This window comes from Chaetura pelagica, unplaced genomic scaffold, assembly GCF_000747805.2.
Source record: "Chaetura pelagica isolate M959 unplaced genomic scaffold, ChaPel_1.0 scaffold126, whole genome shotgun sequence".
NCBI classification, from domain to species: domain Eukaryota; kingdom Metazoa; phylum Chordata; class Aves; order Apodiformes; family Apodidae; genus Chaetura; species Chaetura pelagica.
In genome coordinates, this window is record NW_009953787.1 from 2,520,990 (window position 1) to 2,543,220 (window position 22,231).

A 22,231-nucleotide genomic window follows, 5' to 3' on the forward strand; every position below is an offset into this window, starting at 1 on the left:
GTAAAGGAGGAGTTGCTAAGTGCTGTATGTAAATAACAAGTGATCTCTGTACCAATCTTTGCTCAACTCTAGTGTAGAAAATTATACAGCAGGAAAATACCTATAATCTCTCCTTAAATTGGAGGATCGTGCCCTAGAATGGGAAGGCAAAGCTGCCTCTCTGTTTTCCACCAATAATTTCTAATCTGTAGTGGGTAAAAATTGATTTTGCTGGATGCCAAAAATTTGATAGCAATAGTGAGGCTTTCTGGCTTTAGTTATTTATAAGTTTTCAAACTTTCTGTGTGACATTTGATTGATTGAGAGTGACACTCTGAAGATAAACATGAAATTATTGTTCATATCCTTCTTAAGGATTTGCAAGACCTCATTTTTCGATGTTTCCCGTTTTCAGGATATGCAAGAAAGATTTTCTTGTTCCACATTCCACTACTATAGCAACTAGCATTTGAAGCACAAAGTGCTACGTGCTAAGATATTTATTCCACCTACATACGTCTTTCTAGTTCTTTTCAATATTGGATGTGGTTTTCAATCCTCTAGAAATGATGAAGGCCAAGGGACAGGCTTGAAGATTAACTCCCTAAAAGTAGCTGATGGGGTTATTCTATTCCAGAAAATGCAGTATTGAGAATGTGGATTATAAAGTTTATTGTTTATACCATCTCTGTATTGCTTGTTACAACTAAGCATCATTTTCTCTGTGTGGATAAGTGTTGCTTAACTAAAGCATCATATCTGCAAGGCTCTTTTGCCATCTGAAAATAGCTAGTGGGTGTTCACTTTTCCCAACAGAAAGTAGCACAGTCCCAGGTGAAACAGAAGGCTGTGCAGCTGTATGAGAAACTTCATGAGCTCGAGGAACGTCGAGATCAAATGATTGCTGAGGATAAGAATTTGGAATCTCCACAGGAGGAAAGAGAAAGATTACTAAAGCAGGCAAGAATGTACAATGTTATAATGTAAAAGAGTCAGTATTTTAAGGGATGATAATATTTGAAAATACCTGGGTTTGAATCTTGAATCTTTATTTGCTCTCTGGGCAGAACAAATCACCTGAAATTAAAAACAGTTAATGAATTGCCTGGAGGGGGTATTTCAGATTCAGCCAAAGCTTGGTCTATGCCAGTTCATTAGCCATGTTGGTATGGGAAAGCCAATCCTATCCAACAGCTCTGTCACATAGCTCCAGACAATGTCTTTGTGTGGTACTGAGAAGTTGTACTAATGCAGGAGCAATTCAGTTGATTTGCAAAGGTCTGTTCTGTAACTATCCACATGGAATATATAGGTCATTGGACTTAATGGCACTGAGAACTGTGTCTGATTTTCAAATGTGTATTGAGAAAAGAGGATAACAGTTGGAAGACGTAACGCTTAATACCATATCAATTTCTTCAATGAAGAGCCATTGTTGGACAGTGTGACAGCAAGTTTGTGATTTCATATGCAGAGTTTCTGTTCCCTCTATAATGAATTAAGAAATCTTCTTTGATTTTCCTTTTTTCATTTATAGATGTTATTTTGTATGTTACCATTCTTACACTTTTTTTGTAGATTAAGGACGATAGTCAAGAAATAGCAAGCATGGAGAGACAGTGAGTAATCCTGTTATACTGTTGCTGGAAGTTGTGTTGACTCTAAAGACAGATAGTTGAATTCCATCATATGTTTCTATAGACTTTTTGAATATCACTACATTCTCAAGTCTCTGCTAGTGTTAAACTTCCACAAAAATCAGAATATATCCTTCTGTTTCAGCTAAACAACATATATAGTGATAGGACATTTAGAGCTGCATAAGAAGACATTTTCTATCCTTATGAACATGCCTTGAGAATGTAATAGCACTGATATAAACTGCTTTAAGGCTGAAGAACATATTAATCCCTAAGTGCTAGTAATCTGGGATACCAGTGATGTTAAACCTACTTTACCCTGCGGTGACATTTTGAAGAGTTTGTTTGTTATGTGTTATTAAAAACTAAGAGATACAAAGTTGCTTACAGAAGGTTCAATTCTGTGGAGTAACAGCATTGCTTCTATGTTTTTGGGCACTGGACTTTTCTGTAGATTTGCCAGAAACCTTGATAAATGTTATTATCAACATTTATATATCTGGGGGGGTGAGTGGGATATAAAACAGTATAATATTTTTTGTGATTTTGAGCCTTTTGGTTTCTCTCTCTTCAGAGAAAAATTGCGATAAAACTAGAAATCTAGAAACAATTTTATATGCTTTTAAGCCATATTCCCAGCTGTAATAAAGGGTTAATTTTTAATGCATTGGCACCTTTGAGTGGGTAATAACTTGATTAATGGGATTTTTTAAGCAACAGTAATAGAATCATACTCGAGAATTTACATAGAAATACTTTAAGGTAACTTTCTTCCTCACTTTGTTTGATTACCTAATATAATGTTTTACTTTGCAAAGTCTTCATGTATGTTAGTGAACACATGGTCAGTTTTTAAGGAATACAGTTCCTTCATGCAGTTTACTAGTTATGTTGTATCTCTGCAGAGCTGTTTAGCAACCAGCAGGGGGACTAATTGAGTAAGTTAAAAACAACAGACGATTCAACAAAAAACGTTTTTAATAAAAAGAGCAGCAATACTAATATTTAATAGATATATGGACTAATATCACAGGTGCTTTACTTATACCTTTTATAATAAGAACAGTCCTGATTTTCTCTTGTTTTTGATAAACTTAGGTTTGCTATTTTTATTCTTCATTTTTTTCTCTGTTTTCCTCTGAAAAAAAAAAGTATCTTACAATGCATTTTTAACTTTGGATTTCATTATCTATATGTCAGGCTGGCAGAAGTAAATGCAAAAACAAGCCATTTTAAAAAGGTCATTCAACGACTTGATATGGATCTGGAGAATCATCAAGGTAATATAACTAGAGTTATAGCACGCTATGCAGAGCTGCATCTGTTTATATTGTAACACATTTTGTAATGGATATTAGTTGCTTGAAAGTTTTAGGCTTATGCAAGTGTCCATTATTCACCATCAAAAGAAGGTTTTGTGTCTAAGTATGTAGGCTTTTTTCAGTTGTGAGAAATGGGGAGTACCAATTCCTAGTGGCACATTCATGATGTTCATATTGTGTAGTAAAGCTACCATATAAAATAATTGTACAGCTGTCTGGTTTTCTGTCCAAATTTTATTTTCAGGACTACTTGAGGAATAGAACTTTATCTTACTGGCAGCATTTCAAAACCAGCTCAGCTTTAGAAGAGCTTGAATTTCTTTTACCTTTTACATTATCTGATACACTGTCAGTGAATGTGGATCTGAGAATGTTTAATAGTAATGTGTAAAGCAGGCAGGATTCAATACTATTTTTGTATGGCTTTGAAAATTTTAGGGTGGATCTTTACAAGAAGAGTTTGGGAGCTGCCTAGAAATGGCATTAACTTACAAACCTACCTTCAGCGAACACCTGCTGTAGTACATTGGGCTAGGTTAGGTTGGGATTTGTGATAGCACTGAAAGTTATGGTTCTGGAGGAAGTAGCTTAGTTTGAACATGGGCTCTCAACAGCTGTGGAAGGTTCTCCTTAAATTGGAAATTCATCCCACAACAAAATTTTCTAGTTTTAAGGAACATGGTTTAGCTGGGAGTTACATAAATACATGCATGCCTTCTAGGAAACCTTGTAATGAGTTTCTTAAATTCTATAGGACTGATGAATTAATGTGTTTGTGTCCTTTTTACTTTATACTTTTTTGTGAGCAATCAGTATAAAATTTAGCTGTAAATTTCTTTAACATGAGCAAATATTTTTTAAATTGACCCTAAGCAAATGCTTCATATATTTGTTTCTCATCTTTTGCATTACAAAATATTGCCTGTTTTTCCAAGTCCTTAATAATTTTTTTTTGCAAATAATTTTTTAAGATTGTTTTATTAGCTTTTCTATTTCTGATAATGTAGTTGCCAACTTCAGTCTTCTGCTTTAATTTCTCCCTTTTTGTTTGGCTTATAACTTTTTTTGTATCTTTGGAGAAATAGAAAAGGCAAGAAGTGAGTTGCTTTTCACATTGTATAGTCAGGATAACAGACAGAATCCTTCCTTGCTTCACTGTTTGTCTTTCACTGCTTCAGAAAAAGACCACTGTTGAAGAGGGTTTTAATCATATGTAGGAGAAAGCATATGCTCTCTGTCAGCATATCAGGAACAGTCAGCATATTCAGAATAAAGTTACCTTGGTTTATAATGTAGAAGGATTTATACCTGTTGGTATAACATAGAGTGAATAAGGAAGATATTAATAGGCAGTAGGTTCAAGACACAGAAGTCTAAACTGCCAAGACCCTCTTCTCCAGTGAATGGAGAGAGAGAAATGCAGACAGCTGTTCATACTTCTGCTCTAAATCAGCATCTTGGAGTTTCCTTGAGATTCCTTCCTCCTTCCCTCCCTGGTCAGCTTCTGGCACAGTATTTTAACTGTTTATTACAAAACATTCAGCTCCTAAAGTTTTCTTGTTAAATTTAAGGAAAAATAGCCAATAAAAAAAGAAATTGAGGATTTTTTTAGATGTTTCAGGATAAATATTTCAGTGCTAGGACATTTTTTAGCAGGAAAAACAGAATAAAGAGACCATAAATAGAAAAAAAAAAAATCTTTATTTTTCACTTCAGAAAATGTAAGGAAGTGAAAAATTCACCCACATATTATATGTTCCATATATTAGCCATTACCTTTAACTGATTAGTCAAAATCAACATTATCTCATCTCATAATGAGATAGACACAACACTTCATAAATTGCAGAAGATGCTAAGATAATTATATGATAATGCTATATATTAAAGAAAACTTCTCTGTGTCATTTTAAAGTTTCTTGTGTTTATTTCAGATTTTTTTTTCTTTAAACACTTGGCAGAACATGTAACTCTCTTGTTTCATGTCTTACTGTAACTGTATGTTTTAAGAATAGAACAAACTGAGTTATTAAGTACTGGAGACGTGTCTTGCAAAATGAGAGTCCAGCAAGTAACAAAGCCACAGCTGCAAGGAAGCTGAAGCAGAGTCACAGTCCCTTAGGGCCCCCAGGGTGTTCTTGCTGTTTGTGTATAATAGATAAAAAGGAAAGCATGGGTGTGTACAAGTAAAAAGACCTGGAGAAATTTGCCTGCTCAGTTATATCTGTATCTACTTCATTTGTTTTCTTTGTATTCTTCAAGGTTACAAGATTAAGCTGAAAATGTATCAGTGATCAAGACTCAAACAATAAAAAATTTAGATGTTTGAAATTTCAGATTATTCTTGGGCACTTAATAGTCTCATGTTCTTGAAACCTGTGACAGATACCAGGTTTCCACTTTACTAGTATATTTTAAGTAAGAGCTATTTATAGTCAGTAAATGGATTTAAAGAGGGAGTGAATTATATATTGTATGTTATTCATTGCTCCTAATGCCACTACAAAGAATGTGCTTGGAAATGTTCTTTAAACTTAATTTTATAAGTCTTTCTCTGCAGTTTATTTTCCTCTGTCATTACTTGTATGGTTTTCCTGTTTGTTTCCCTGATACTGTCACACTGTTGCTTACAAGCTGTGTATCCTTATGAAAGTCCTTTCTAATACATGAAACTACCATTGAAATGGCTCATATGTTAAACAGAGCTGTAGGAAGTTTAACTATCCATGGTGCCCAAATACAACAAAGATTTGTCCTCTATTATTGAAATTCACCTAACGTCAAAAGAACTTCCTTTGTTCAAACCAGATTTTTATCCCGCTCTTATTTATTAAAAATTCTAACCTCTAAAAGGTTCTAAAAATGTAATTGAGGCTGATTTATGAAGCTAATTATATGTATTTTTTAAAATATAAAACTGTATGAAATAGTTGAAACAACTACGTTAAATGACATGGGATGAGTCCTGTAGTTTCTAGGCATGTAGAATTTTTATTTTTAAAAATAACATTTTGCCTACCTAAAGGAATCCGGGACTGCGGCTATAGGAAGTTAAACAAATGTTGCATCTCTTGCAGGAGATGAAAATTGGAAATACAAGGAGCTGAAGAAGAGGGAAGAGAGCATGGACAGTAAGTTGTCTAATATGCTTTAATTCGACCTAATTCTTCTAAAGTACAACATTTCTTGTATTGTTTAAAATGAACCCTATTGCTAGGATATTGTAGTAGACAGCTTACAAAAGTTGGTCAGTTACTCAGTAAAAGAAATATACCATGAAGGCCAAAGCGTATTATTTATTTTTTTTTACAATGTTGTCGAAAAATGTTCAGTATAACTTACAGATAGTATGATACTGAAAGAAGCTTATCAGCTGACAATGAGGAAAGATGGATAAGAGTGCACTTAGAGAGTCCTTTCATTTTCAAATTACCTGATTTCATGAGAAACAAGGGCAAAAGCTTACTTGATCTGAATTTTCAGTATTAATACGGTTTCTGAAAGCAAAGCCTCACTGTCATTCTGATTATTGCAGAAAAAGGAAGAAGCAGCAGATGATGTGTACTTTGACTTCAGTACATAATCCTCTGCTGTCTCATGGTATTTTTGGAAGCAACCTAGGGAAATATTTGCCGGTATTAACCTATACTGTGCATTTGATTAAAAAGTTATTAATTATGAAGGATTCACTGCCAAGATGTCAGGATTCATTGAGAAGAGTTTTGCAGTGTGTTAGATGTTCAGATTTGTCAATATTTTTATTAATCAGTTGGATGACAGGACAGAGAGGAAATACATTGTGTCCCAGGAAGTGCTACATTGGAAAAGCTGAAATAATGTTAGTGGACAGGATTGGAATTTAAAATATTTATTGCAGATTAGAAATTAAGTACAAAAAAGTCAAAAAGGATTAAGTGTAAGTTTATACAATTGGGCAGAATAACAGCAAAACTATAGAATAAGGAACAATGCGTAAGGCACAGCTCTGTGTTGGGAAGTGGTAGCTGAGAAGGCCAATGGCACCCTGGCTTACATTAGGAACGCTGTGGCCAGCAGGGATAGGGAGGTGGTCATCCCCCTGTACTTGGCACTGGTGAGGCCACACCTTGAATATTGTGTTCAGTTCTGGACCCTACACTATAAGAAGGACATAGAAGTGCTGGAGCATGTCCAAAAGAGGGCAGTGGGGCTTATGAAGGGCCTAGAGCACAAGTCCTGTGAGGAGCAGCGGAGGAAGCTGGGGTTGTTTAGTCTGGAGAAGAGGAGACTGAGGGGAGATCTCATTGCTCTTTACAACTACCTGAAAGGAGGTTGGAGCGATGAGGGGGACAGCCTCTTCTCCCTGATGATCTGTGATAGGACCAGAGGGAATGGGTGCAAACTGTACCAGGGGAGGTTTAGGATAGGTATTAGGAAGCATTTCTTCACTGAAAGGGTTGTCAAGCACTGGAATGGTTTGCCCATTGCAGTGGTGGAATCACCATCTCTGGAGGCATTTAAACGGCATGTGGACCTGGTGCTTAGGGACATGGTCTAGTGATGAGCTTGTGGTGTTAGATCTAAGGCTGGACTAGATGATCTTGGACATGTCTTCCAACCAAAGAAGTTCTGTGATTCTGTGTAAACTTGTCAGAGACACAAAGTAATCTTACGCGCTGAGGAAGGCTTCAGTTGGAATATTGTCTCTACTTCTGCAGATAAAGAAGGAAGTTGCCAGTCCTAAAGAGGGAGTTTTGTTCTTGTTTCGTATTTTTGAATGTGTCTGTAAGTATAATTAATGTCTATAAGTATGTAAAGAGTGGGTGCAAGGAGGATGAAGCCAGAGTCTCTTCAGTATTTCCCAGTGACAGGATGAGGGGCAATGGGCACAAGCTGGAACATAGGAAGTTCCACCCAAATATGAGGGAAAACTTCTTTATGATGAGGATGGGAACAGGCTGCCCAGGGAGGCTGTGGAGTCTCCTTCTCTGGAGATGAATATTCAAGACCCAACTGGGTGCAGTCCTGATTGATGTGCTCTAGGCAATCCTGCTTTAGCAGGGGAGTTGATTGGATGATCTCTAGAGATCCTCTCTAACTCTGACAATTCCATGATTCTATAAGAATTATTTTATGGTGGTGCTTTTATTTCAGTCCTCTGCCTTCCGTACATATATCTTGTGGAAGTTTCAATTGCCTGCAGCAAAAAAATAGGTTTATCAAGATATTGCTATCAACTTATTGAAGACCACTTGTTAAGATGCATCAAAGGCCATGGCATCATCAGTTATGTTGAAAAAGAGTGGCTCAGAACCCCCATAAGAGATGTGAATGAAGGCTTTGCTTACTAACAGAGCACTAAATAGTTAAATGTGATTAAAAGTTTGATGTGTGTTCGACTATCTGATTGATTTTCTTTTAAAAATTACCAACTTATTTTTTTAACAAAGAAGGAGAGAACAGCTGAAGTATTTTCAGCACAAAACATTGAGCAGCAAATTCAATACTATTGCTTTCATTACTGCTCTTCCCTTCTGTTGTGCTCAGATATTTTTTTTGTGTAGAAAATTTCTATCAGTAGTTCACAGCAACAGATGGTATGAAGTACCTAGTAAGTGCCCTTTGGGAAAGGAACTCTTTTTGGAGCTAGTGTTGCTCCTCTGGTAATTGTGCGATCTTTAGGATAAAAGCAGAGAAGCTCATTCTGAAGAGAAGAAACATCACAGAGACAAAATAGAACTTGTCTTTTTAAGGATAGTTTCATTTACAGCCTGGATACAGGAGAAAAGTAGGCCTGGGAATGGTCTTATTCATCACTTGGGACTTGACTAGCTTTTTTTCAGTTGCAGGCAGTTTAAGCTTTGGGTTTAACTGCTTTTCTGCTTACTAGGTCACAGCAGTCTTAGCAAAAGGTAAACTTACCTACAGTCTTGCCAAGTACTGTTCTTTACAGTAAGTGTAGAGTGGACTGAAACTTTTTGAGCCAACTGAATCTGCATCAGAACTAGTAATTAATTTTGGCAATCAGCTGTGCACATTGCAAATGTGTTGTATAATGCTATTTATTGACTTCTAACCATTCCCAGTGTCTCTGCCTCAGATGTAGTCTTTGTAGTATCTTAGAATTGTCCTTTGGCTTTAATAATGCACATTTTCCCCTCTGAAAGTTTTAGAAGCTGTGCTGTGCGACTCTGTTAACTCTTTCATGGACAGCATTGCAGATGATGTCAGATATTACGATGGTTTTCTTATTCATAAGTGTTCCATTGGTAAAGAATTTAAAAAGTAGGTACTTTCAAAAGTTTCTGAATACTGTGGGATACACAGTTCTCTAGTCAGTCCTCATCCCTTCAGGGCTTGTCAGTATTTCCAGTAAGTAATTCCTCCCAAATAATCCATCTTGAATTTACTCCTATCAAATCCCACTTGCTCAAACAAGCGCTTTTCTCCTTTTTCATCCAGCTATAAAGTTTGGAAACTCTTAGACTTCATGGGTGCTCCTGTCCATAATAAGCCATGTTTCAGGAGGAGGCCCAGCAGGAGAGGGATGATCATAACTTGTGGCCCTGAATGGGCTAACTTCTGACTTCTATGTGATGTTTCCAGCACCTTTTTTTTTTCCTAAGTATGTCACCAGGTAGTATGCCTAGAACACAGAGTATGTACCACCATTGCAACTGTCTTGTCAGATTCAGCTGAGCACTTGCTACGATGAACATACATTAGAGATGTAGTGAAGGGACGTAATACCGAATGAAAAAGACGATGCCAACAGAATATTGGTCTCAGAACCCTTGTGTTTGGAATTTAGTCCAAGCCATTACGGTTAGTAAAGTCACATTTTTTCTTTGTTTAGTAGCCCGTTTTGATAGCTTTCAGAAAAAGAAGACCAGCAGCTACTGGGACAAGTATTGAGAAAGGTGTCAGAAATGGTGGTGTTGAAACTCCTTTCTCATTGGGTGTCACCTCTCATCTAAACAATATGATGACCTCATGTCATTAATCAGTCAAATATGTTTCTTTGGAAAAACTCTCTTTTTTTTCATTTCAACCCATAAGTTGACAAGTTTCAAGGAATCAAGCATGTGTCTCTTCAATAAACTTTCAGTCTCATAGTAACCTGTCTAAACCTGAACAGCTTACCTATTTAATACAAAGTTTTGACTGGAAACTACTAGGGCTTGTGCTTCACCCATGGAAATAGCAGCCTACTTTATTATGTTTTTTGATTTTTAGATTTTCTTGAGACTTTTGAAGAGGTGAAGAAGCAGGAATTGGAACGAAAGGCCCAAATAGAAGCTAACATTGTTGCACTCCTGGAGCACTCAAGCAGAGTAAGTTCATTTCCCTCCATCTGTGGCAAGCCAGAAGTTTAGAATCACAGAAATAGGAGAATGAAGAGATGCAGAAGAATGTGTTTTATGTATTATCCAGTCAGTATCTACATAACAATCTCTTAGGGCGAATAAGCATTAAAACATATACAGCTGTAGTTAAACAATGAACACTCAAACAATAAAAATAATTTAATTTATTTATGGAGAAATAATTTTTAATATTAGATGGTACTTGTGACCAGAATAAAAGAAATGCTTGCATAATAGCTGTAGCCATCATCATTGCAATAATAAACATTATTCCATTCCTGATAAGCATTTCAGAATATTGCGAATAAAACTACTGCAATATTTTGTTAACCTGAAGTCTACAAATTTCAGTTCGTCAGTATTATGTCACTACTATTAAGTAACTTACAATATTCCTGTCATCTCTCTGATCTACTAACATTACATCTGGAATACCCTACTGTGTAATATTTATTGTAAAAATTATAGAAATTGTTCCCATTTGCAGTCTGCCATTTTTTTTGCACTTTCAAAACATTTTTTTCTTTTAACATTTTTGGTTCCCATGGGTTTTTTTCTTACAGAAATCATTCAGCTGAGTAGTACTTTGATTACATCATCACTTGTCTTCTCTTTCAGTATGGTATGCCATAAGGTGTATTTCAGGCAATGACACTTATTTTAGAGTAGAGATTGATACAGCAACACACTTAGTACTTGCAACACACTTTATACTTGCTTTCTTTTTCATCTTCGCTAGCCTGTCAGCACTTTTTTTTGTCAAAAGCTGGCAGAATGAAAATAGTTCACATTTATATCACTTCAGACTCTTTCCAATATTTTGAATCTTTGTAGAAGAAACACCAAGTAATAGACAATGTATTAGGACTGGAGAGCTTTTACTTGTCTAGTTACCGTTTTTTATTTCAAAGATACAGCATGTTCTCATTATTGTTATTTGTAACACACAGAATGTGAATCGTATGAAACAAATTTCATCTGTAACCAATCAAGAGCTGAAGATTATGCAGGAAGACCTCTCTTTCAAATCAAATGAAATGCAGAAATCACAGAGCACTGCTAAGAATCTGCTTATAGGTGAGATCAGCAATGAATTTCAAATTAATTCCTTAAAAGTTGTTCTTGAGTTGTTACACTAATAATAAGAACAAGATCAGCAACAAGTTGACAAATTGAAGCCCTTGTGGTAGCAACAAGTCAGTTATATTCCTCAGGAGCATTTTGCTTACTACCAGTAAATTATCAGCTTCATTGCACAGGTAAATGTTAAACAGAGTGTTTTAATTTGAGCTAAAAGTTCAACTTTACTAATATTCACCTTCAAATAAACATTTTTCACAATCTTAAAATAATGTTTAATTAAATTGAAGCAGAGACTTCCACAGTTACCTTACCATATATTATTTGTAAATGTAGCTCATAGTATCACCTGTGTATGGTTTGTTTATGTGCTTTAGGAGAATAACTGGCACCAACAGGGAATAGCTCTCAAATTCTCAGACTTTAACGCTGAAAAGTGAATATTCATTTTTATTTCATTTTGGAAATACTCAAATACTTAAAATTAAGTATCAGAATCTCCTGAATCTTAGCTGTAATTTCAAAAAGCAGACAGTATTTTTCTTTCAATCCTGTAACAAGTATCTATTTAGTTCTGTATTTGCACTGCTTATAATGGAATTTATATAATAATTCTAAGCCTTTGCCAATATCATTATTGGTTCAGCAAGCCTTTCCTTGTTATTTTGGCAGAAAGAAGGGTGCAGAAATTAAGAGCTGTAAATCATGTTAGAAGGCTATTACATGCTGTACTTGGTAGTAGTTTTCAATGTATGAACCTGTGTTGTGACTTTAAAGTTACGTGCAAAAAAGAAGTTGTTATGTAGATAATATAAAAATGTATTGTTTTGTCTGAAAATACTAATTTTGATTTCTAGTATAGTTTAAAAAGCTGAGCCATATATTACAAGTTAAAAAATGACTTCTTGTTCTTCCACGTGAGCATCAGTTCTTATTACTTCACAATATATGGATATTCTGGAAGGACATAGCATTACAAGCATATTTTTGTAAGCTTTATTTCTTCTTTGCAAGGGGAGAGAAGGAAGTTACAGTATGTAATTTTCAGCAGATCGTTTAAATTATTCATAACTAAATGTCTGAAAGCAAGGAGTCACAAATATTGTAATAAACAACTTAAAAGTCTTACTAAAATAATGTGAATGTTTAATCTGGGCAGGTGAAGTTCTCCTTAATCCCTGAATTATAGCACAGTCAGCTTCAGGATTCATTTGTTGTGATTAAAGTCTGGATTTCTGTAGTTTCTTTCTGTAACAAAGATATAGAAAGTCCAGCAGCAGAACCTTAAAAAAAAAAAAAGAAAAAGGAAAAAATAAAATAAAATAAAATAAAAGGAAACCATGAAGAATAAACAAAAGTGCTGATGGCATAGTTTCCCAAAAACATTTCCCTGGGTCACCGTAGTTTCGTCTGAGAGTTTGCTACTGTGTACACACTGCCTTGCTAGACGCTGCAACTTCATGGCGTATCAGAAGGAACTGGGCTGCATCCTCTTCCTGTATTTTCCCCTAGAGAAGTTTTGAGGCTTTTTAGTTTTGAGGTTTTTTTCCTTGAGGCTGTTCCTGGTTAAGGATAAAATTCAGCCCTTCCAGTTTTTTCCATTTTCTCCAGAATGTATAGGGATAGTCCACTGCTGTCCCACTATCAGTTTTTATCAGTATATAGATAGAACAGTCTAAGAAGCCTTTTTTGGCTTTTTGGCTTTTATATTGTTACTACTTTTTACATTAAAATAAATCCTGGTTAGTCAACAATGTGTTATTTTAAAATAAGAAACTATAAATATTAGAACAACCATAGAAAAAGTGAAAATGTGGTAATTAGGCCTGAATAAAATCTAAAGTTGTTTTCTGCTATTTTTCTTGAATTTGAATAATTTTTTATTTTATAATTCTACTTTTTTACTATTCTTAATATTAAAGCCCTCATTCATTGACTTAATTTAGCATTTTCTTTAAACCACAGTGCCATAGGAATAAAAGAAGGAGGGCTGTGCTCTATTCAGTAGTGTTTTAGGATCTGATACTGACCAATACCAGGAACTTCAAAATCAAACTATGGGCAGTTATGAAATATTTTAGACACAGAGAAAGTGTTTTCTTAAGTCTTTTAGGGTGAAAGGCAGCATAAGCATGGAATCACAGAGATGCAATGTAGGTCCAAACATTTTCTTTTTAAACCTTCTTTTTACCAGAATAGAAATTTTAAATACTTATACAAGTGCTCTTTGCCCTTAAAGGACCTTTTCAATCTTACATTATGGAAGTGTGTTTATTGGGTTAATTACATATTGTACAAAAAAACTTGTACTGTATTTTTATCTTGAGATTTCTAAAGAAATCATCAAGGCACTATGAAATAATCCAGAAGTGTTGATTAAAGCAGTATTTTGCTCTAAAAAGTGTGGCATAAATACAGGAGACAAGAGATGAGTTCTGAAGTTTTGCTATGACAGGGTTTTAATCATGTGAGATTTACCCAAATAATTCCACTAAGGAAACTGTACCCACAGTTTTTGGTAAGGTGAACTTTTCCTTTGTCACATATGCACATCAAGTCCCTTCTGCTGTAAAGATCTCTACTGTCTTGGTTAAGTAGGTGGAAAAATTTCTTATCTTTTTTCCGATGATCAGTACAAATCTGAGCGAAATTTATAGTCTGTGTCGAGAGAAGTTTCTTTGTGCTCATCTTTGTGTCTCATCTCTTCCAGTAGCCCACTTTGCTTAATATTTCAGAATGTAGAGAAAAAGCCTGCATTTTTGGTATCATTCGTATGAATTAGACACAGCTCTGAAATGTATGTTTGTATAGCCATGTATTTAAATGTTCAGGAGCATAAAGAAAATACGATGACAAGGCTGCATGTCAGAAAACCATCCCAAACAAGTCTAGGCACATCTAATCCTTTCACATTCAGGGTGGATAGGATCCCCAAAACTGGATTGAGGTCTATATTTTATTTTGTGTATCCTCATTGTGTCTTCTTTTAAGCATCTCAAATCTGAACAGTTTCAGTCTTTACATCTCTCCTCATACAAGAATCCATCTATACTTCTAACTCTTTAATTACCTGTAACTATGTTGTTTCTTTTTAATGGATCTTGAGAAGTAAATGCCATTTATTGTAGCACATGCTGATTTTGTAAGCTATGACAGTTCTTATTTTGTGGAGATACGGAAGTACTTTCCTGAATGTTTAAAGCAAATTTGGCTATTTACTCTCATCAAGTTAAGTGTCATCTTATAAAGACAACACAAATAAAAACAACATGATGCTAAAAAACTAACAGAGATAATTTTTTCAGTTGTTTGCACTGTTGCTGTCAACTTTTTGTAAGGTATCTCCTCTGCTTTAAGACTTGAAATTGACTGATGCTATAAACAACTTTAACGATAGAAATACCACACTGGGACAGAAAATCATCATGTTTTCATTACTCTTTCTTATGGAGTATAATACACTAGGTGTGATTTAGGAATCTGACTTACAGGATGATTGTAAGACCAATTTTTTTCCTTCATTCACATTAGCATTCCCATGAATATCAAAATCAGAAAAGAGCTGTTTATATTGCTTAAGCATAGCATAAACCTTTCTGTATTGGGCAATATATATATGTATATATTATGAAATAAAAAGTACTGTTAATTAGAGATTGTGTATCTGGTGATCTAGAGATTCAAAAACTGCAAATGGACCTACAGAAGATGGAACTCTTGGAGGGCAAGATGGTAGATGAAGTGGCTTCTCTTAAAGGCAAAATTGAACAAACAAAATTGGATTTGGAGGTCTATAATAATTTGCCAGCTCTGAAAGCATCAGGAGAAGATAAGATAAAGGTAATTGAAGGAATGAAACCTTGGATTATACAGAATTTTGTAGTTTTCAGCATCTAATGGAGGGGAATCTGGGTCTGTGACTGGGAATCCTGACTGATAGGTGAAAGCTGGCCTTGCACAGCCGTGCAAATGAATCAAAATGCTTCTCTGCTTATAGATGTGACTTATTAACTATATGTAGCAGGCTATCAGCTGGATACTTTTTAAACTTCTATCCACAGAATTTCCTGTTTATTTTAGAATTATAGAATGGTTTGGGTTGGACCTTAGAGATCTCCTAGTTCCAACCTCCTACATGGGCAGGGATAACTCCCACCCACTAGACCAGGTTGCTCAAGGCCTCATCCAACTTGGCCTTGAACACTTCCAGGGAGGGGCCAGCCACAGCATCCCTGGGCAACCTATTCCAATCTGGTTTAGTGTTTCATCTGAACTTTCTACTGTAAGACACGACTACCCTTAAGTTTGAATGTAGCAATCTAACCACAGAATCCCCAAAAAAGGAAAAATCAATTCTGTATTTGCTCTTACGACAAACTATGTAGAGTTCTTCTCATTTCACATGTGATAAGTTTACTACAAATTCTTAACATCAGCACTCCTCCTTGCATTGATATACTAAGCTTACAACTTGGCCAGAACCATAACCATTGAATGTTTCTCTTCTGAAAAGAAGAAAAGTTAGCATCTTGAAAACTACATTAAAATAATTTTTCTGTAGACTACAGCAAGTGAACACATCCATTTATCAGTTTGTATTGTTTTTTTTAACAACTAGAGGCTCCAGGATGACAAAGAGAAGCTAACAAAACAAAGACATGCTTTCAAGAAAATAATTGAACACTTGAATACAGAGTATGAGACAATAATGACAGAGCTTCAAGAGAATGAGACATATTCTCAGGTATAACTTAAGCTACATATTATGTCTTCAGCTGCTTACATGACAGATTTGTTTTTCTCATATGTATGAATGATTGTATGGACAGAATCAGTTTGTTTCTTCTCAAGGAGTTTTCAAAGTTATGTGTTATAAATGCATAGCCATCTTTTCTTTTTTTCAAGGAAAAGCTATATGCCAATAAATTTCTCTTACGCTCTGGATTTCAAATTTACTAGGCAGAGGTCATTCTGAGCTTAAAAGTTGTACAAAATCTTTGTTGAAATGTTTGTACTAATTTTGCTCAAAACTTTCCTTCTTTTGCTGTTCCATTGCTTGAGGAGTTTTGAGGACCAACTTAGAAAGAAACTACAGTGGAAAAAAAGTCACTACTAATTAGATAAGATCTCGTTGCTTTTAAAGTTATGATGGTAAGGGTTTTTTTTGCAACTTGTACTAATAATTACATTTCCGTTTTTCCAGTCCCTGTGCTTCTTGCAGATCACTGAAGTTTTCGGGTTTCTTCAGACTTTTTTATACTGAAGGAACTTTGGTATATGAATATGTTTACATTTCAGAAGTGTATCAGGAAAAAAGATGTTTATAAACTCTTATGCAGCTTTGATTCTTCCATTGTAAACATCCATAAACTGCTGTCATTTTTGCAACAAAACTTGACCGCTATATGGGTTTGACTGCACAGAAGGAAAATAAATAACCACAAAATAAGCTGAAAAATGGAAATTGATTATTTTCTCTGCATTTCACTGAATTTTTCTTTAGAACTGTTACTTTTTTCTAATTTTATTAAAAGCTGAACAGGTTATGTAAATCAGAAACAGACATACAGGTATTAAAATACTTGCATAATGTTTCTAAGAATTTTATATAAAATTGTAGTTGTACACTTGTACACCATTTCTTCACTTCATTCAACTGTGGCAGTTCTATTTCAATGTGGTATGTATCAGACAGTATTTTAAACTTATGCTTCTTTAGTGTCTGCATTGCATGTAGCAGCATCTACAAAAGGAGCAATAAAAATTATAATTGGTCAGAAGTATTGAATCTTGGAAATAAATTACTATGTTTGCTGTGACAGGCACCCTAGAAAACTGATTCTTTGTAAGATTTATTTTGAGTAATATACAACATATTTTCATATCTCCCAGTTTAAGAATTAAAATGTTGCAATATTTTCCTGATTCACTACCTTGGTTTCCTCTGAAAGTTTAGTCACAGAATGATTTTCAGTTTTTATGTTTCAAAATAGCATGTACCGTATCTTGAAATGCAGAACCTTGAACAGTAGCATCAGAAAAACAAATATTATAAAATTGTATTGTCAGGAAGCAGCCATCAATATAATGTCCACATTAGTTTCCTGTTGATGCTGAAAGTATTGAAGAAGTGCCAGCACTTAACCCACACTCCTACAATCTTCTTGCTGCAGCTCTGTTCTTATCACAGCTTCTGGCATCAGACAGGAAACTTAACTATGGAAGTAAGGAAGTTTCTTCCATATAGCTCAAAGTCCAAGGCAGTGTCAGGAAGTATTGTATCTTTGGTCATTTTAGATCTTGCTGATTTTAAGTAGAGATCATTTAAATGATATGAAGTATAATGAGAACTAGTATCTCCCTACAGTGTTCACCTTTTTACTTCTGACTTGCTTAAATGTTTTCCGTGTGACAAGGCTTGAATTCTCATCTGATTTTTCCATCTACCACTGCAGTTGCAGGCAGTTCTTTTATATAAATAGATGTATGAAGTGCTATACTATATGCAGGTTAATCACTGGCCGCTTTAAAAATAATTTTGCCATTGCTGCTCATTTCTGTGAGTTTTTTGGGAAATAACTTTGATCTTATCAGGTTCTGATACAATGTTTTTGGGAGAGTCTTTGTATAAAGTTACGTGTGTAATAATTGTCGTTTTCATTTTTGGCTGTTTTTGTGTTTTCAGCTTACAAATTTGGAGAGGAAGTGGCAACACCTTGAGCAAAATAACTTTATGATGAAGGAATGTATCCTTTGAGAAATACAGTAAAATTCATGCACTGTATTAATTGAGGAAGAAGTCTGTTTCCTCCAGCAGAATAAGACAGGGCAAAATGGGGAACAGCAGATGGGAGGAGGGGAATGTCCATGCTTTGCCAATGTCTGGTTAGCTGATAGATATTACATATAGCAAGACTTGCATGTGTTGTCTGAAACAATTCTGTGATGTCCTAAAGTGTAAGATTTGTCTGGTGTTTTTCCTTAGCATTGCCATTGGGTTTCACATGAAGATCATCTTCACAGCTGTCCAGTCTTATATGAAATTATCTTGCAAGTGTAGCATTGCTTGAAAATCTGATGACTTTGCATGGTATTTTCCCATTTTGAAACACCATGAATATCAAGGATGAAAAAATAAAGAACACATGTCATGCATTTAATCTGTTTGTTATAAAATAGAAAAGGAATTGTATATTAGAGGGGAAAAATAGCAGATAAATGTGGTAAGATATGACAAGGAGATGCTTTAGCAGCAAAGTGGATTGGAATGGAGAACTGCATTGTAGCTTTCTCATGTGTGATGGTAAATAAAGGATTGCATTCCGCTCATCATGTAAAACCTTCCCAAAACATCAACAAAATCTTTTTTTGCTGCAAGTGCCTTTCATAAGGTAGTTTCTGAACTTAGCAAAAGCACTGGATTGTTTTTTATTAGAATGGACTGTTCTTCTTAACTTGAACTATTCTTCGTGGTTATTGCACATATCCGATTAGGGCATAGTGGCACTTTTATTCTGTGTTGTAGAGACTCTGAATTCACTGCAATAAATATGCTTCTCTAAAATGATTTAGGGAACAAAAATCTGAAATTTCAAAGATGCATAGAATCAATGTTTACAATTATAGAAAAAATACAATTGACAAAAACAACAGCAAAACTAGATTGTATCATCCAGTGTTGTGTGCTGGACAGTGGACATTGCTACATGTCTCAGAAAATGTCAGAAGAATATATTTCAGGAAATTCTGTAAAAAAAAGTCTTGAATAACAGAATGTAATTGGAGCTGCCTCTTCTATGAAGAAGGCTTTACAAGAATATTTCATTAAGGCAAGAGTCTCAGGTCTTATCTTTTCTATCAGAAAAAAAGACTTTAAGACAAACCAAGAGAAGAATTTGATCAGGATATTGAAAGTGCCTCCTGACTTGCTACAACATATTATCTATCCAAGGGCAGGCCCTTACATAGAGTTTTGTGTCTTCTTGGGCTAGTGGAAAGAGACATCCTATTTGCTTGGGCTGGGGACTTTGTTAGCTGGAATTCTAAAGTGCCAAACTGTGTGGCTTTAATAGCTGGGTGCATTGAAATGGTTTTCTTTGCAGTGTAACAATTGGCAGAGTTTTGCTGCAGTGACCTTTGGCCTATATATGTGAAAACAAAACTGTCTCAGGCTTGTTATCTTTTTTTTTTTTACCATGCTTGGCATGAGATGGCAGCTAGTAAACTGGTGCAAATGTTTTAGACCCAATTTGAGCTTTTTTCCATTATTTGCAACCCTTGACAGTTTTCACAGAAGGAAATTTACTGTATTGTCGTTGCCTTATGATCTCTAATTATGCTAATATTTATATTGGCAGCTTGTTTCCTTAATTCTTTTAATCAGTCATAGCAACGAAAAGTCAGGAGAGTGACTACCAGCCAATAATGAAGAACGTGAGAAAGCTTGTGAAAGAACACAATAAAGCTGTCATAGAAGCTTTACAGAACACCAAGAACTGAACAAAACTGAGTTTCCTACAGTTCCTGGAAAGGTTTCTTCCTCCTCTTGTAGGCAGGTTTTTTTACTATGCAAGGAGTTAGATGCTTGTATTGTTCCTTTTCTGGTTCTGTTCTGGTTTGCTTGCTTTCCTTAGTGACAACGCTAAAATTAACTACCTCTTCCCATTCTTCCTCACCTACACTTACCACCAGGGACCCAAGTTCATGACCTACTTCCAATACATTCTACGTGCTGGGGCATCTGCTGTTCTCCAGATCCCTTATGTCTAGAGCCTTCACTTCCCCCCAGTCTCATACTTCTTTTCATGCCTTGATGCCTTAATTTGTCCCCAGAAATTAATGGCATGGCAGATCTTAAACCATCACCCTTTGCATGGCCAAATTTCCTACTTATCTTGATAAGTAGGAAAGTCCTGACACCTCTCCAAGGCTCAGCTTTCTTCTCAAAGACTTGCAGAGGCAGATTTTCCATGTTGTTACCAGACAGCACCACAGAGTTGCCAGTGGCCATTGAGACGTCCTGTGCTCCCAAGGATATTGTAACAGTGCTCTTAAGGTAGAGCATTAAGAGGGGATATTAACTGGACTGGCTGGTTATGCAACTGTTTTAATGGACTACAAACTGAAGGGCCACATTTTAAAATATTGATAGTAACACCTGTCATTAGCATGAACTAGAAATGTTCATCTCCAGTATCTGAATGCAGATGTCCTTTGTCAATTCAAACTGACTTCAGTCCTGCATTGTTGTCTTCAAGTTGCAAACTAACAAGTACAGTCAGTTTCTGAGCCAGTGTAAATACATCCACACAGCTAATTAATAAATTCTATTTTAAAAGTTATTTCAGTGTGTTAAATTTGGTGCACTTTTCATCTTGAGCTGAGTTAGTCACTGTCACAGTTTGACTCAGGATCAGCAATTAAACCAATGACAACAACGCTCTCAATCCCCTCCTGCTCCCACCCAAGTAGGGAAGGAGAGAGAGAGAGAATAAGGAGAGGAACTTTCCAGATTGAAAACTAAACTCAGCAGCTTTAATGAAATACTAATGATAGAAGAAAATATGTACAAATACATACAAATATGTGCAGGAATGTGAAAACCTCTATCACTCCCTGAGCTGTGAACTGTCCCAAAATGTCGTGGAGCTGCCGGAGAGAGCGGCAGAGCAGACAGGAGCGGAGGGGAGATTGACGAGGGTGAGAAATGCATGGGCCTGGGGATCAATGGTGATGGAGAGATGGAGTCTTCCCTGGATGCCCACCATGGATGGAAGAAGAAGGAAGAAAGAGAGCACGAGGGCCGTAGATACAACTGTTCGGCTCCTTTAGTGTCCAAAGCAGCAGGTTCAAGAATCGGAGCAAAGTAGCTCTCAGCAATAACTATAAACATTCAGGCCTTACCAGTCCACCAGCTGGAAAACTTGTTAAGTTTCAGCAAGTGTGCTGCTTAAAAGAGAGTTCACTGAAGAAAAAAAGAAACAGTAAAAAGGAAATTGACTTCATCCTGGCTCAAACCAGGACAGTCACAGATATAAAATATATGTAATGATTTTGCTTTTGAAAAATAATTTAATTTTCTTTTTATACCAGAATTTTCCTAATATTTTTTCTTAGTATTTGTTTTCTAACTATATTCAAAATCAGAGACCATGTTTTTGTTTTTTGGTTTTTGTTGTTTTTTTTTAAAACAGGTTTTTACCTTTGTATAACATGTTAAGTGACAAACCTGTTTTAAAAACCAAAACATCGGGCCAATTAACAAGGGCACACAATGCTTCTAAACCTTTAAATAAACAATAATTTAGCTTCCTTTGCTATAATTGTGTTACAAGTGCTTTTTTCCCCAATGGTATGTGTTACAAGCAATAAGTTAATCACATTTCTATAAACAATCATCGTATTTCTTGAAAATGTAATTTCCATGCTGTTTTCTAGATTTAGTAATACAATCCATCCAGTCTACCTGCTGTCTACATCCTCTTGCCTCATACAACAGTTTTTAAAAAATGTTTAATTCACAAATTCACCATGCTGTAAACAAAACAATTAGAATTTTTTATTTTCCCTATCTACTGCCACTGCATTAGCCAGCCCGAAGACCATGGCAAGAAGACAGAGCTAACTTATGCTTCTGACAGAACAGCTTCCTCCCACCCCTTATACCCCTGCTCATTGTTTTGGTACTTCCTTAGTAAAGCACATGATTCATTTAAAACCTAGGAGTCATATGCATTTAAATTATATGCCTAAAAGATACTGAGCATTCACTTGTGTTCTATGAATACAGAATCTAATTTAGTACTTGCATACCAGAAAGTTAACTTCTGCTGTCAAACAACTCAGAAAGAAAATAGTCTGAATT

The 22,231-nt window shown here is 35.5% G+C and overlaps 1 protein-coding gene across 1 annotated transcript in view; it reads left to right on the top strand.

Moving 5' to 3' along the window:
• Positions 1-19,866, top strand: part of IFT74 (intraflagellar transport 74) — a 37,646-nt gene extending 17,780 nt beyond the window's left edge. Inside the window, 11 exon segments of the mRNA XM_010001028.1 lie at positions 395-437; positions 796-939; positions 1,558-1,598; positions 2,820-2,899; positions 6,019-6,072; positions 10,157-10,254; positions 11,238-11,364; positions 15,044-15,207; positions 15,986-16,111; positions 18,053-18,113; positions 19,751-19,866. Of these exon segments, the coding sequence (XP_009999330.1) occupies positions 395-437; positions 796-939; positions 1,558-1,598; positions 2,820-2,899; positions 6,019-6,072; positions 10,157-10,254; positions 11,238-11,364; positions 15,044-15,207; positions 15,986-16,111; positions 18,053-18,113; positions 19,751-19,866 (1,054 nt within the window).
• Positions 19,867-22,231: the final 2,365 nt, after the last annotated feature.